This window comes from Acinonyx jubatus, chromosome B3 (assembly GCF_027475565.1).
Source record: "Acinonyx jubatus isolate Ajub_Pintada_27869175 chromosome B3, VMU_Ajub_asm_v1.0, whole genome shotgun sequence".
In the NCBI taxonomy this organism is placed as follows: domain Eukaryota; kingdom Metazoa; phylum Chordata; class Mammalia; order Carnivora; family Felidae; genus Acinonyx; species Acinonyx jubatus.
Window position 1 is genome coordinate 38,893,431 of NC_069386.1, and position 17,184 is coordinate 38,910,614.

At 40.1% G+C, this 17,184-nt stretch overlaps 1 protein-coding gene across 1 annotated transcript in view; it reads right to left on the minus strand.

Moving 5' to 3' along the window:
* The window catches only part of HACD3 (3-hydroxyacyl-CoA dehydratase 3), a 38,248-nt gene that overhangs the window by 4,773 nt on the left and 16,291 nt on the right, over nt 1-17,184 (minus strand). The window contains exons 2-9 of the mRNA XM_015078189.3: nt 16,424-16,466; nt 14,452-14,525; nt 13,011-13,175; nt 11,291-11,342; nt 9,931-10,041; nt 3,722-3,849; nt 1,684-1,796; nt 188-294 (exon numbers count right to left, since the gene is read on the minus strand). Of these exons, the coding sequence (XP_014933675.1) occupies nt 188-294; nt 1,684-1,796; nt 3,722-3,849; nt 9,931-10,041; nt 11,291-11,342; nt 13,011-13,175; nt 14,452-14,525; nt 16,424-16,466 (793 nt within the window). The remainder of the gene's footprint in view (nt 1-187; nt 295-1,683; nt 1,797-3,721; nt 3,850-9,930; nt 10,042-11,290; nt 11,343-13,010; nt 13,176-14,451; nt 14,526-16,423; nt 16,467-17,184) is intronic.

Sequence of the window (17,184 nt, forward strand, 5' to 3'; positions counted from 1 at the left end):
AACTTTACAAAAACGAGCTACTTCCCTGAAACAGTCTGGGTACCATGAGTACTATGGAAGGAAGCCACGAGAAAGAAATTCTTAAAAAGTCTAACACCCATATATCAGACTAAGGCTGGCACAGGAAGAAAGAAAGTTTAGCTATCTTTAGAACTAAGCTTATAAAACCTAGTGTTCTTGAAAGTACCTTCTGCCAAACATCCCAGAGGATACAAGGGTATCCACACAGTGTAACGAAGCCATGTGAGCACCTTCCAATCCATGTCAATGCAGGAAAGCATGTAGAAGGGGTACCTATTGAAAATAAGGAATTCAGATGTGAAAAGCCACTTCAGGTCCTGAATGCAACCTAGAACATCATTCAAGAAGAATCATTTCACAATTAGCCACACATGGCTTCTTCAGAACAGAATTCTAATCCTGGGCTCTCTACCCACAAACTCCCATCACACCCCTCCTCCAATTTTCAGTGGATGTGAACTCTGATGGCAGACTAAGTTTAGGTCCTAAGACAACCTTCTTTGGAATAGTTCAGTATATGGAATGAATGCTCAGAAGCTCTTTGGCTTCATTCCTAGTTCTAAGTTCCAAGAGGTAAAGATGACAAACACCGTGACAATTTATCCCTGGATCAACGAATGTCATCAAAATTTCAGTATACAAAAGACCCCTAATCTAGAATCAGACACTCTATTTAAAACACAAGGGGCACCTGGGTGGCTCAGCCAGTTAAGCAGCCGACTTCAACTTGGGTCATGATCTCATGGTTCGTGAGTTTGAGCCCTGCATCAGACTCTGTGCTGGCAGCTAAGAGTCTGGAGCCTGCTTCAGGTTCCGTGTCTCCCTCTCTCTCTGCCCCTCCCCAGCTTGCATTCTGTCTCTCTCAAAAAATAAGCATTAAAAAAAATTTTTTTTGATAAGAGATAAAAGAATTTTTAACAGAGTTAATATTAAGTACCTATAATCTCTTTCACGTTTGTATTAGCAGATTTAAGAGGGTATACGGGATACTATGGGACCAGACCACTGTTAAGATAAATCTAGGATTGCTAACTACTTCTCCCTCTCAACTATTAAGTTTGCAAAATACTAGAGCTCAGGAGTCAATGTGCAAAATCCTTTCTCCACCTGACTGAAAAAGAAATGGAATATGTATGGTCTGATAGATAAGAACACCTCTACTATTAATGGATATATTTCTTAAAGATATTTTTTTCTATGACAATTGAGAATGGAAGAATCATATAAGGCTGATTCAAATTTCAGTAATCTTGTAGTAAAAGATTTCTATCATTCCTTCTAGAAGGCTGGTATTCACTGTTTCCATCCAGCCTGACTACTCCTTCAACCCCGTGTTTCTTCAGCTTTTTCAAAAATATTTCCATGTGGATGAGTCCTCTCTTTCCAACAAGACAGCAAGAAGGGTAACACAGGTCTTTCATTTCTCCAGATCTCTCCTCCCTCTGTTCTCCAGTGCCTACACTGGTATTATGACTGCTTTAAAAAAAAAAAAACACTGTGTGTCTCCTTTGCAGAGCTCACAGATTCAGCTAGAACTCTCCACATATGTAGAACCTTAATTTCAAACCAAATGAGACTCGGAATAAAACAACTCCCTCCAGAAGAGAGCTGTTCCAGAGAAAGGAGAAGCATTCAAACAACCATGCTGGCATTTCTACCCACCTGAAGATTTCAACTGCACTCCATGTATAAAACACAAAGAAAACCACAGCTTTGTTTTGCATTTCTTCCATGGTGCCAAAGATGATAAACAAAATGAAATTCCTTCCAAGAAGCTATTAAAAGAACCCAGAAGAGAGAAAAAAAGTTTAAAAATATATTCTACAAAAACTATGTAAAAGTGTCATCCAAAACCGAGCCCCACTAAATTCAGGGGCTCTTTTCCTCCAGGAAAAGACTGAGCTCAGGTAGTTTAATTCTCTGTTCCAGCTTTGGAACAAGTTAAGTATCCAAATCAGTCTTTCTGAATAGACTGTGTGCATGTGTGTAAATACATATCATTACGAATAGTTCAAACACGGTTTAAAGACTACTGCCAAAGGGACATCCGTGTCTGCGTAACCCAAGAACAAGAACATCACCATTGTGGGGGCGCCTGGGTGGCTCAGTCGGTTAGGCGGCCGACTTCACTTCAGGTCATGATCTTGCGGTCTGTGGGTTCGAGCCCCATGTCGGGCTCTGTGCTGGCAGCTCGGAGCTTGGAGCCTGCTTCCGATTCTGTGTCTCCCTCTCTCTCTGCCCCTCCCCTGCTTGCTCTCTGTCTCTTCTCAAATAATAAACATTAAAGAAAAAAAATTTTTTAGAACATCACCAGTGTGGCAGCCCCTCATAAGTAACTACTATCTTGTCTCTCTAGAGGCTTACTAGTTATGTACATATTTCTAAACAGTACACCGTTTCACTTTGCCTGTTTTTAAACTTTAAGAAACAGAATGTATTATTCTGTGACTTCTTACTCCATGTTTTGTTTCCGAGATTCGTCCGTGCTAGTGCGCATGGCACTGTCCGACTCCAGGAGGTTTTACTCACACTGCATTCTACGTGACTGGCACTCCCTGGGGCCATGCGTTATGACAATAACTCAATCTGTCCCTTCCATCTTGCCCTAGAAATGCTATCCTCATTCTTATCGCAGTAGTCCTTGATGTACAAAAAATATTATTCCATATTAGTGGGTCACTTTGTATCCTCTTTTATTTTTTAGACTGAACAAAACAGCCTCTCTCTAAGAACAGAAAACCTAGAAATAATAAGTCCACTGCATTAACACACTTTACCATGCAATGGATACTATCAGAATGCCGGAGCAGGTGTACCATAAAAGAATAGAACTATAAAAACAGTACTCCAGGGATGCCTGGGTGGCTCTGTTGGTTAAGTGGTCAAGTTTGCTCAGGTCATGATCTCGAGGTTTGTGAGTTCGAGCCCTGTGTCGGGCTCTGTGCTGACAACTCAGAGCCTGGAGTCTGCTTTGGATTCTGTCTCTCTCTCTCTCCCTGCCTCTCCCTCTCTCTTGCTCTGTCTCTCTCAAAAATGGATAAAAAATTTTAAAAAATTTAAAAAAAACAAAAACAAACAACAGTACTCTGGAAGAGACTAACCATCCATCACCTGGTTCCCCCTGACTCCAGGTCAAATACTATATTTGATAGTATACAATCACATAGGTAGGTAATAGGGCAAGGAAATTAAAAGACTCCTATTCCTGATAGCAATCTTCCAAATGTTAGGAAATAACACAGATGTATGGTGAGGGGGAGAATCCCCACACAAGTCAAAAATGTTACCTTCATATATGGAAGAAAGTCCAAAGTGAAAAGATCTCCTAGGATCACATTGCCTTCACCTACCCAAGATGGGAGGAGACTAAGCATGTCTCTACCTGAGAAGACTGTGGGTGAGGTCTTTCTGCTCCTGCTTGAAAGTCAAGTTTTGCTAGTTTTAAAGCCCTTTTTATCACTTTGTAATTTCATGAAGATATTATAAACAAGCAAACAAAAAAAAAAACAGATCTGAAATGGCAAAAGTCTACTTTGGAAATTATCCCTGTGGCTTACAGTTTTCCTCTTTTTTCAGATAAAAACAATGCTATTCCTGTGTAAAAAGATTTTTACTAACTGAGACTTCTCAGCAAATTGTAGTGTACCTACTAAATTCTGAAATCTTTCATTCCCCACCCTAGAAGTCAATTACTCAATACCTGGATAAGACAAGGTATCACTGGTGACTTAATGACTCCAATTGCTGCATTGATAGTTTCCACAACTGACAGCATCTGGCAGAAATACATCATGTCGGCCAAGGTGTGGAACGTGTCATAGAAGGACTCTATGGGACAAATATACATTAAGGGTAAATCAAATGGCAAATTCCAACAGAATTAGTTCTCAAACTAGATACCTCCTTACAAGAAAGGAATTTAAGGAAAAGTAAAATAAACAGCCCCTCAGATTCGAGCTTAGTATCCAAACAAAGCTGGCGGGAAACAGGCCTGTGGAGTCATAAATCGTAAACTCTACTGGTTAGCAGAGAGTTAAAACACATAAACCCTGTATGTCCTTCTCATTTTAAAAGGCAAGAAAAAAAGTATACCTATACTTCATTCAGTTATTATAAGCTGAAAAGTCTATGTATCAGGAACAGTGGCTAAGTCTTTTCAGATCCATTATCACATTGAATTTAAAGCTAAAATTATGGGGGCGCCTGGGTGGCGCAGTCGGTTAAGCGTCCAACTTCAGCCAGGTCACGATCTCGCGGTCCGTGAGTTCGAGCCCCGCGTCAGGCTCTGTGTCTCCCTCTCTCTCTGCCCCTCCCCCGTTCATGCTCTGTCTCTCTCTGTCCCAAAAATAAATAAACGTTGAAAAAAAAATTTAAAAAAAAAAAAATAAAGCTAAAATTATGTCACATATATTGAATGCAATGTAGCCTCTTAAAAACCTCAAAAGTGTGCAATCATAAACAAACGCAGATGTGTAAAAATACTAAATAAAATTAACTTTCAAAAACCTTATTTATGTCTATTTCGTCCCTATAATTCTTACTCTAAGAATCTATCCTAACTAAAAAATCTAAAATGAAAAAACCAAAAGCTTTTTAGGAATAAGGCTGCTCTCTGAAACATTTCTAAGTGCATTAAAGTGCAAAGAGTCTAAATGCCTAAGCGTATGGAAAGTTTGAGTAAACTACAGTTTATCTACTTCATGGAATAGTATGTAATATTTAAAGTGACGGTTATTGCCTATATGACATCAGCCAATGTGGTATCAGTTCTGAGTGGACCATAATATAAAATCCTTTACTTTTCATATTGATCCTCACTTGACCTCCTGCCTCCCCACATTCCTCTTTGCGTGCTACTCAACCAGGGTACTGCTGACAATTTGGGCAGGACAATTCTTTGGCCTTAGGAGTTTATTAGGATTTTTGGCTCCCTGCTTATCTTTTAAAAAACAAATTTTATGTTTGTTTGTTTGTTTGTTTGTTTATTTAGAGACAGAGTGCAAGCAGGGGAGAGGCAGAAAGGGAGAGAGACACAGAATCTGAAGCAGGCTCCAGGCTCTGAGCTGTCAGCACAGAGCCCGATGCAAACCCACAAGCTGTGAGATCATGACCTGAGCCGAACTCAGAAGCTAAACTGACCGAGCCCCTCAGGCGCCCCATGGCTTCCTGCCTATTAAATACAAGTAGCGCCTCCAAGGATCTGGCACAGGTAGGCCAGGTGCCAAACAAAGATGACCCTTGTAGGATCCTCGAAAGAATATGGTTTAAATATTACTTAAATAAAAGAGGCCCTTCCAAAAACTTAAACCATCTACTATTTTTGCAAAAATGATCCACTTTACAATCCTACTACAAAGTCAAATGTGAAATGAAGAATGGTATATACGGTGTTATTACATAATTTTGCCAGAAAAATTCCACTAGTAATTTAGTTCAAAATTTGACTAATTCTTTTCTTTGAAGAATTAATGCAAAATTACAATGTGAATTTTGCTATATATAAGATAAAAATTTTATTCTAATTTTAAATCTCCCTGTTTCCAAGACAAAATCCCAATCAAATCACAGTGAAATTCGGGTGTCCATTTAAAGGGAATTCCCTTTAAGGTGGCATTTCTCCTGGACAAATCTTTGAAACATGAGAACCTCCCATGTTGAAACAGAAAGCTGTGACTTAAGATTTGGTATATATGGTGGGGTTGCCTGTATCAGACTTTGGCTCAGGTCATGATCTCACCATCTGTGGGTTCAAGCCCCGCATCAAGCTCTGTGCTGACAGTTTGGAGCCTGGAGCCTGCTTTGGATTGTGTGTCTCCCTCTCTCCACCCCACCCCCACTCGTGCTCTGTCTCTCTCTCTCAAAAATAAATAAGCATTAAAAGAAATTTTTTTTAAAAAGCTTTGGCATATGGTGAACAAAAATCACATCTTGTGGGTTTGCTCTGATTTTATAGGAAATTCATCCCTGTTTCAATTCAGGACTAGAAATCTGGCTTCTAAAATGATAGTTACAAAGAATATTAATAACATTAAAATGGTTCTAATTTTTTATTTAAAAAATTTTTTTAATGTTTTACTTATTTTTGAGACAGCAAGCGGGGGAGGGGCAGAGAGAGAGGGAGACACAATCTGAAGCAGGCTCCAGGCTCTGAGCTGTCAGCACAGAGCCTGATGCAGAGCTTGAACCCACAGACGGTGAGATCATGACCTGAGCTGAAGTCAGACGCTTAACTATCTGAGCCACCCCGGCGCCCCATTTATAATTTTATTTTTAAAACAAGACAGAAATTTGTGTACACAGTATGATTATAACTTTTTAAAGTTTATTTATTTTGAGAGAGAGAGTGTGTGCACGTGGACACGCGTGAGTGGAGGAGGGGCAGAGAAAGGGAGAGAAAGAATCCCGAGCAGGCTCTGCGCTGTCAGCAAGGAGCCTGACACAGGACTTGATCCCACAAACTGGGAGATCATGACCTGAGCCACAATTAAGTGTTGGCAGCCCAACCAACGGACTGAGCCACCCAGGTGCCCTAAACTTTTTAACTGTAGGAGAACAACAACTAAAAGGAAATGTATGGATATATTAAAGTGATGGACAATGGCTTATTCACCTTCCTTTCTTTTCCCCCACACCTCCACCTGGTTTCCCTCACCTTCCAAAGTTGCTTCAATCAGCACACTTTGATGATTTGAAAAAAAAAATTGTTTTAAGTAGCAAAAGGCACTCATCTGTTAATGAGATACAGATTTAAATAGTGGTAGTATAATATAGTATACTCTATCTGCACAGTATACGTGAAAATCCTTAAAAACAATTTGCCATTAATCTTGCAATTCCATATCAGGAATTGCTCCTAAGGAAATTTTGTGGGTTGGAAAAATATACAATCAGGGTGCCAAGAATCTGTTGCTGTCATAGATGGGATTATAGGAGAATGTCTTAAGTCTTTATTTTCTGATTTTTCTAGAACACCTTTTTATAGCTAGAAAAAAATTAATTTTACTAAGAAAAAAAAGTATTCCTTTGAGGTGCCTGGGTGGCTCAGTCAGTTAAGCATCTGACTTTGGCTCAGGTCACGATCTTGCCATTTGTGGGTTCAAGCCCCGTGTCGGGTTCTGTGCTGACAGCTCACAGCCTGGAGCCTGCTTTGGATTCTGTGTCTTCCTCTCTCTCTCTCTCACAAAAATGAATAAACATTAAAAAAAAAAAAAAAAAAAAAGCATTCCTTAACAGGGAGCTAGATAAGCTCAAACAAGGGTTTCTACATAAGCCCAAGAATTTGCTTCTGTTTCCTTAGCATAAGAAGTTTGGGAAATACGTGCTTAAGTATATGTGTGGTATTTGCTATTTCCCAACACCCTTTGTTCAAAAGGAGAAAAGTGTTAAGGGCAAATTGAGTGCCAGGCCCCAAGTCCTTACTCCGTTTTTGAGGACTGATAAGGGAAGAATTAAACCAGCAGCTCCATTCCAGAAGGGGGTTAGGAAGGGGCTGAGCGCCAAAATAGAAATTACAAATCCAAGCAGCTTAAACACATGACCCAAATAACTTAGGAGCTTCTGGACTAGATCACTTGATGGCCAGCAGGCTTGCACGGGAACGTGGAGAATCCATCTAACTATGTTAAATTATTTATGTATTTGCATGTCCCTGTTCATTCCGTGGACCTTGTGATAAACCCAGAGAAATAAAAACTACAGGTCTGAGACTTGCCTTCTTTTTTTTAAGTAACTCATCTGTAGACCTCTGATCACTTGGGGCTGTAAGACACTAGGCAGCTGGGAAGTTTTTCCTGCCACTGTGCTTTGCAGAATTCTAAGGTGTTGAGAAGGCTGGGAAAACAACATGCGCTTCTTTCAAATGACTCTTGAGCTAACTGCAGTTCACGTACTACCAACCTCAGATTGGAAAATTTAGGACTGAAAATTAAACAGACTATAGGATTTTTTATTCCTCTTTTAAAACAGAGTTTATATATTCCATTATACTTATATTTTTCCTCATTTTTATTTTATAAAATAAGGGAAAATGTCTAAATTATCCACATCCAAACCATCTGAAATGGTGCATTTCCTTCCGATCTTTTTGCATGTATTGGCTCAGTTGTTTCCGCTTTTTATGCAGATGTGATGAAGCTGGAAGAACAACTTTATATATTACTTTCTTAGCCTATCATATTTCTCCATGTCACTACAAACTCCTTGAATATTTTATATCTGCTTCTCATCATTCCACTAAGTATTCTAAAGTAATCCCTCGTTGATGGACATCTAGGTAGTTTCTAACTTGTCACTAATAAAAGTAATGCCATAATGTAGATCTTTTTGAAAAAGCTGTTTTTGTAGTTTCAATGACTTCTTTAGAACATATTCCGAGAAGTGAAATAACCAGGGTTAAGGATATGAACAGTTAAGGTTCCTGATGTGCTTTGCCGAATGATTTTCCAATAGAGTCATATTTATGTACCCTCCCAGTAGCCACTACTGTGTATTTTAGCAAATGTCCTCTTGAATTAGGTATCTTTTTTAACTTTGAAAAACTGATAAAAATCTTATTTTTATTTCCTTCATCATTATTGAGTTAAACATTTTCTGTACATTAAATTGGCTTTACTTCCTTTTATGAACTGCCTGCACATGACTTCTGTTTATTTATCTATTGGATGAAGTTGTCACATTTTTGGATCAATTTGTAACATACTCTTTATAGGTAATCAACCCTTGCAGGTATTTGTTGCAATTTTCCACCAACCCTTCATCCCCATGCTACTAGCCTCAATATGCTTTTAATCTTTAGTGTTGTTTTAGCTGGGGTATTTTTAGATACACAGGAATTTAGGTATTTTACTTAGTCAAATATATTGACCTTATTCTTCATGATTTCCGCTAACACTTTTAACCTTGGAAAGTACTAACCTTCCACATGAGACGGTTATAAACATTAACTTATATCTTCTGTTATGTTTTAAAATTTTGATACATGACTCTTAAATCCTTCGGGGGAAATTTATTTTTGTATACAATGTAAAGAAAAGAGTCAAAGAGATTCCTTGCCTGCCTCATGTATCCAAACCTAACCAATTGTCCCTGGAAATATTATTAGAATTCCCATCCAGTAAAAAAGTATTGGGTAATATTTCCCCTTTCATTGATTCATTATTTCTTTTTTATAATATTTATATAATTTATATATATGTGTGTATGTGTGTGTGTACATATACATACATACATATATTATAATGTAAGAGCTATTTCTGGACCACCTAATCTGCTCTACTGATCATTCTATTTTTTTAATAATTGCTATGTTAATTATTCTCTCCTGTCAGGCAGAGAAAGTACTCTCCCATTATCCTTTCTTCCTCCAAATTTTATTACCTATTTATTGTTCATAATATAATTTTAGAATACTTTAGATCACATTCTCAAAAACTTTCCATTGTCTTTACTTTTGCCAGAATTCTGTTAAACATATAAATTAATTCATCAAGAACTAACATCTTTATGATAGTCCTTTCATTCAATTTTGGAATAGGACTTGCATAACTTTGTCACTGAAATTACCACATAAGTCTATTTGGTTATAAATGAACTGTCATATAGTGAACAGAGAAAGGAATGCTAGCCCAAGATGTGCCTCCGGCCAGCTGTGTGAATGGGGACCATTTCTAAGCCTGTTTGTGCACGTTAAGTGCACACAATCTCCAGTCTACTTGTGCACACAATCTCCAGTTTGCTTGTTTCACAAGGTCAAGGGAAATAAGAGACATGAAAGTAGAATGGAAGGCATGTGTGCCACACAAACATGGGGGGTTATTATTAACACCAGAGGCAGGGTATTATTAGTACCTTTGGTGAGTAGTAGGTCAAACTACTGAAAACAGAAAACTAATGTTGAAATTTTGTGCTTGCCTTTTCCCAAAATAAAGAACCTCACAGTCATGTTGACAAAGATCCAGGAGAATCCCAAGAACTGCACAAGATTATACATGAACAGGTATCCTTTCTTCAAGCTTGTAAGAGCTGAAAAGCAAAACAAGACAGTAAACTGTTACAAGGGGTAGGTGCAGCAGGAGGGAGTATGGGGGGCATACCTGGGTGACCTCTCCCCACTTTCCCACTGGGTGCCCTAAGCTCCCAAAAAGATATCTGGCCCAGATCTGTGCCAGCCTGGGCTCCTAGTCCCACAGAGAAATGGGTAAAATTATGAACATTGCACTCCAAGGTATGTTTTTAGCAGTCTTTCCCCTCATAGCCTTGAAGGGTAAGTACACAGACATAAGTCCAAGGAGAATAAAGACAAATTACTTCTGGCAAAGAATGACCACCTTAGAGGGCATTAAAGAAGGTAAATAAAGCTACACTCAGCTCCTGCTCTTACCATTTTTATATTATCTATAGTTTCTTCTTCCTGGAATTTTTTTAAGGCCATGTAGGTCAAAGTAGCTCAAAGAAATAGGAACACAATGAAAAAAAGAATTCTGACATTTGATCATATATTCATTCAACCAAGTATTAACTGAACACCTCCAACATGCAAGGTACTGAGGGGGCACTACTGGGATTCAAAGATGTTAAGACTTGATGTTGCCCTCAAAGAACTTATAATCTGAAAGCTGTAATACAAAATAGAGAGTAATAGGTAATGTCTTGTGACAGTTTCGAGGTGAGAAAATGACATTAGGCTGGGGAAGTCAGAATCAGGCAGTCTGCATAGATGAGACGATGCCTGCTCTGGGCTTTGGAAGATGGGTAGGATGAGGATATAACCAAAGAAGGAAAATTACAGACTGAGATGCAGGAGGATAAGGAACATTAATTTTGTCTGCAGCCTAAAGCTCATGAAGACACAGCCAATTACAGAGTTAAGGAAGGAGTAAGGAACTTAGAGTCACGGTTGAGTCAAAGGGGTAGGACACAGGAAATGGGACAGTTCTCAAGAGAAGAGCTATGGAGTTCAAATTTTCCTGCTACATATTTATTCCTAGGCTACAGATATTCTGCATATAACCCTTGGCTGATGCTCAAATAATCACACTAAATAGTGTGCTCAATTAAACGCAACCCAGTCCTGAGAAGCCAAGAGTCAGACTTGTCACAACATGTAACTACACTTTTTTCTTCAAAACTACAAAAATGTATTATACTTCCCCATCCTAAAGAATTCATTTCATCAGGGAGCACCTAGGTGGCTCAGTTGTTCGCACCCCTCCATACCCCCATCTCTATCATTAGTTAACTGGTAACTCCCATGGCCGTGGGGGCAACTTACTTTCAGGGGACCCTTGGCTTTCAATTCTTAGTTTATTTAGGCGTTCTTCTTCCTAGAATTTGGACAGATTTCCAAGAACACAGGTTAGGATTCCCAGATGCTTGCAAAAGTCCACCTGCAGGATAAGTGATCTGACTCCCTCAAAGCCACTTCCTCCAATTGTGTTCATATTTCACTGGGGCAAACGGCCTAGCTAATGGTGCCAGAAAGCCTGACTCCTCCTACTAGGTAGTGCTAGCATCATAGAATGCCCTTCCAATGCTCACAGAATTAAACCAATCAGCTGGCTTCCAAACTACAAAGTGGATAATCTTAGAATCATGGAGCTGGAAAAGACACCCAGAAGATGTGTCATGGTCGTAGGAACTAAACAGAATTTTAAGGCAGTAAATAGACAGCAGTTTTGGTTGTTGTTGTTTCTGAGACTTCCAGATTTTTAGTATAATTTTTCCAGAAGCTAAAATCATGTCGCCAACATCAGTGAGAACCCACATCTGGTCAATATATAGATAGATATGTACAGAAATATTTATAAATATAGGTAGGATTTGCATGCATGCATATAGTTAGTTGCTCATTCTGTTACCTGAGAGGGCCTAGAAGCAATATCTAGAGCCCAGATCTTGGTTTCCACTATTATCCTTCAATAAAAAGAACAGAGCTCCTTAAAGAATGGCTGACTCTAGGGCTGGAGCAGGGAATATACAAGATAAGCCTGGAGCAGCTTATAGTGCTAGAAATTAAGAATGTCAAAAAAAAAAAAAAAAAAAAGCACCCCACAGTGATGGAGCTTTGTCAAAGGGACACAAGAGTCAACTGAAAAAGCTTCCAATAGCCAAAGCTGGAACAACACAAACAACAAAATAAATAATATAGTACTGGGTTATAACCCAAATATAAAATATTCATCAGTCCATACTGATATAAACAAATTATTGAATAAATGAAGAGGAGATATATCTCCCATGTGGAAAAATTCCAAATAAAGTACGTAGACACTCTACCCTAAAGTTGGAAAGCATCACTCTTCACTTCTTTGGCATGGGCTATGCACAGTGACTTCCATCCAAAAAGTACACAGTAGGGGCACCTGGGTGGCTCAGTCGGTTTAAGTGTCCGACATTGGCTCAGGTCATGATCTCGCAGTCTGTGGGTTTGAGCCGGGCAGCTCAGAGCCTGGAGCCTCCTTCAGATTCTGTGTCTCCCTCTCTCTCTGCCCCTCCCCTGCTCACGCTCTGTCTGTCTCTCTCAAAAGAAAATAAACATTGAAAAATATTTTTTTAATTTAAACAAAAAGTACAAAGTAAAGAAAGGTGGGGAAGTAACATTACAGTGGAGAAATCTGACAAATGTTACCTCAGCCAGATGACCAAGATCAATATCAACAGTGATAAGTCATGCTGATAGTATGTGCCCTTGATACGACACAGTAAGAATTAAACCTCTGTGGTCTTCCTCCCCCCAAACCCATCACCCCATCTAATCATAAGAAAAACATTCGACACACCCCAGTTGAGAGACAAAATACAAAATACATGTCCAGTACTTCTATAAAACCATGTTTCCAGGTCTTTAACTGAATTTGTGTCTTTAACTGAATTTGTCTTTATTCTATCAGATAGATAAAGATACCTGCCAAATAGGTATCTGAGGTAGCCCAAATAACTTGTGTTCTTTATGATTTGTCTAGATCTTTACTAGGATCCACGTCCTTACTGACCTTGGCTCTGAGCTCCATTTCCGCATCAGACTCGTCCAGCCAGCGATCAAAGTCGGGGGCCAAAAACAGTGGGCGCTTCTCCTGCTTGGTGAGTCTCTCCCACCAGTGACTTACTTTCTTCTGTACTGTAATGTTTACCTGCCTTTGGGTCAGTTTGTAAACCGGCTAGAAGAGAAAGTGAGAATGTGAGAGTGCCCTTGCCTTCCCATCCCTCACTCCTCCTGCGACAAGTGCACCAAGCCAGTGTAGCTACCCAGAGAAGCTCACAATATATGCTCACTCCCCTTCCTCCTCCATTCCTACAAGCCGTGATGCAAGGAGAACATCTGGACCAAGGGCTGGGATAGCCAAGAACTGCTAAGAATGGCGCTCTGTTTCTTTGATTCCTCCAGCAAATGACTTCAGAGGAAATCAGGGTGAGAAAGGCATATAGTTCCGGTTTTCCTGGAGGAAACCAGGCGAACCTCCTGCCAGACCTGTATCATGCAAGGCATGACTTCCAATCACTCTCTCAGTGCATCCTCACTGTCCACATTTCTCTCCCATGAAGATGACTGAATTCAAGTGGTCAACAATCCCTGGCCTAGCGAGCCCTTGTTTTTTAGAAAGGTCTACTCAAGACTGGAACTTAGTGGATACTTAGTGGATAATGACAACTCTATCACAAGGGCCAGCCTAGGGCATCTTCCCAACAAAACTCAAATTCTGAGAGGCTGTTCCAGTTCATTATTCCTCCACATAGCCTCTTCCTTCCTTACCTCCAAGGCAAGACCTATGACAGGTTCTCTATCCCTTACACTATTGCTGGCTATTAAAACAACCAAAACAACGGACCCCTCCTGCACAGAGTATCAATATGCCCAGGCCCCCAGAGATAAGAGAGTAATTCCAGAAACTTCAATACACCATCTGTGAGATTCTCTCTCTTCCTGTCAGAAAAACTTCCTCGAGTTCTGAGAGAAAGGAAACTTCAATTATACTTCCAGCATTCTTTCTGAAGGTCAGCTGCCTCCACCTTTTCGGATTTCTACTGCCCCTGTAGCAAAGTCACATGAAAGTAAGCCCCTGGCGTGGGCTTTACCTAGCTTACGTAACTCTGCTCCCTGTGAGTGCCACACCCCTCTGTCTTCACTGAAAACCACAGAACATCAGAGCTGGAAAGGACCCTAAAGATTATTTAGTCCAATCATCCATTTAACACACACGAGGAAATTGTAACTCAAAGAAGTGAAGAGACTTGTTTGCACTGCTAATCACCTCAGGTTCTCTGACTTTCCTACTCCTTTGCAGCTAAAATCTGGGCTCAGTTCCCAATAAAAGAACCATATTCTCCTTTGGTTTTCATCTTATTTCCCCCCACAACCCTTGCCCTCCTATTTTACTGAACTACTAGTATTTATTTCCTAAAATGGAAAGGGAAGTGAGAAAAGAGAAAACGTACCTCTGGTTTCACAGGGTCTAAGAACTCCAAGTGAAATTCATAGACATTGTCTCCTTTGGCACCATGTCCCTGAGCTAAAAAGAAAGAAATGTGGGTTACAATGTGAACAGGCAGAGCAAGGCCATCCAAAAGCTTGGTGCAGTTCTCTCAGAAGCATACAAATAGTAATGGGTCCTTCCAAAATGAGTAGGGGCTTGTGAGCAGAACTACTCGACAGCTAGATAAGCCGAATCCCAGACAAAAGTTTTATCTCCACGTGTCCTTCTAATGATCAGTTCCAGAATATTTACTGAATCTTCCAATGTGGCCTTGATAATACCCAGTACAAATAAGAGGCAGGAAAAGCAATACAGAAAGCAAAGCCAAAGGTATCACATAGATATAAATTTAACTTTCACATTTACTTTGGTGCTGAATTCAGAACAGAGGAATATCAGGTGGGCGTATTCTCTTGACTGCAGTTAAGGAGAGTTGTGTGGAGAACACAGAAGTGCTGGACTGTCTCAGAGAAAGCTCTGAATCTAACATCTCCCTACCAATGACAGAAAAAGGAGACGCTCACTTCTCCTTTAGCACATCCCAAAAGGAATGAAAAAGAGAAATATAATTTCCTCGGCTCATTTCTAAGAGAGGATAAATGGATCTGGGATGAAAATCCCTGGGTTGCCCATTACACCATTCCTGTGCTTTGACATGGCTCCTTTCCCCAAATCAAGCAGGTGCCGTGCCTAGGTGCCAATGACTGCTAGACATCCCTTCCTCTCTAACTCTCTGACTTGTCTATCATTTGGTTCCCTCCTGGATTGTCATTCCTCATCTGGCCATATGTGGTACAACTTGCCTAATATCTGCTATATACAGGTGGCTACTGTTCTCTAGGACCATAAATTCCTTAAGGTTGAGCAGTCCATAATCTCCAACTGGCAAGGTACACTTTCATCACTTAACTTCCTCTCTCAAATGTATAACACCCCAAAAATCTGAGCTGCTACAAGTGTTCTCATCTTAAAAAGCAGATACGAAAGCCAGGCTGTGGCTTTCATGCAAATATACCAAGGTAGATGGAATCTCAAGTAAAGCAAAAACTCGTCAATATCCCATAACCCTAGTCTCTTAGTAATGGCATTCCAAAGAACTAGAACAAAGAGAGAGCAGGGAGAATCCCATCCCATTGGGTGACAATGAATCTGGACCTACCCTCTCAGGCCCAGCAGCATATCTGCTGACGAACTAAGGAGAAAGGAGACAGAGGCAAGTTCACAGAAACAAAGACTGTCAGAGCAGCAAAGGCTCGAGGTATCATCCAGAATGCCATGTTTCTTAAACTGGCCTTTGAGTGTACCATATCAGGGAGCTGCAAAATCTATTCAGAAAATTTCTATTTTTTGTTTTGATTATAATCTTTAAAAAAAAATCATAGTCTGGATCATCTAGATGGCTACATTATAATCAACTACTGACATACAAGTTTAGCAGCTGTGTTTGTGGCCATGTTCACAGCTGCAATAGAGCCAAGTATCACTTAAAGTGACCATATTTAATTCTTAACATGTTTTCTCAAACTGGGGCCTATGGCCTGGGAGGATCCTTAGGACATATTTCAGGTGTCCATAGGTCCTAAAGTTTGAGAAACACAGATTATAACCAAATACCTTCATTTTATCGGTCCACAGAAGGCAGTAAGTTGTCCAAGGTGATAGCGGGATTAGAACTAGAAGATAGATCTCCTGATTTCCAGCTCAGGATTCTTTCTTGCTCTATCTACTGCCTCTCCAAGAGAAAAGTGGGACTTTAAATAAGTTCTTTGACTTTTTCAATCATGTATTTCAAAACCATCTAGTTTACCCCAAGAGCAGCAGAGAGGTGAGCATCAATAGAAAGTGAATAAAACAAATAGACAAAAAGAAAAAGAAACCACCACCACGCCTCTGTAGCTGTGTAGAAAGCGGGGAGCATTTGCCCGGATACTGACCTTTGAAATGCAGCACATTTTCAGTGATGCTGATGGCAGGATTCTGTGAAAAGAGACCAAGGATGCAAGAAGGGCATTTTAATAGGAGAAAAATGAAATTAACACCGGGCTTACTTCCCTCCATCCTTCCCCCTTAGGGACTTGACCTGCTACCTACGCCTCCTCCAGAAAATACATCTAGTTGTTTATTCACAGCTCTGTACGGGATTTCTCCGTGCCTATCTGTACCCATCTGAGATTGCAGGCTGCTGCAAGAAGAACCCTAAACTGTTCTCACTGTGCAGAACTATCAGATACTGAGTCAGTTCGTTCTGCTAATGGCAAATGGCACAAGGTGCTATGTGAGGTGCTTCCAGGGAATACGCAGATCTCCAAGACTCAGTCCCTGAGCTGTGGAGGCACAGAATCTAGTGGAACAGATGAGTCATTTCCTGTGAGAAGATATCAAATAGTATCAAATAACATATGCTCAAAACCTAGAGAGTAGTAAAAAGCAGTGAGTATTATGGACACTAATAAGAGAGCAAGCTCAAGAATCGAATGGCTGGGGCAAGTTTCACCAAAGGTGGGGCCTATAATGCAACATGAAGAGTCAATTAATTCCAACAAGTAGAGAGAAGGGCTGACAGTCACAGGGGATTGGTTCAAATTGAAATGTACAGTGCCCTCACCTCATGCTCCTCATGCTCTTAACCCCTATCCAAACCAACACTAGAAGAGATTAAATTCTCCAAATTGTTCACTTATTCCCAGAAGTTGAC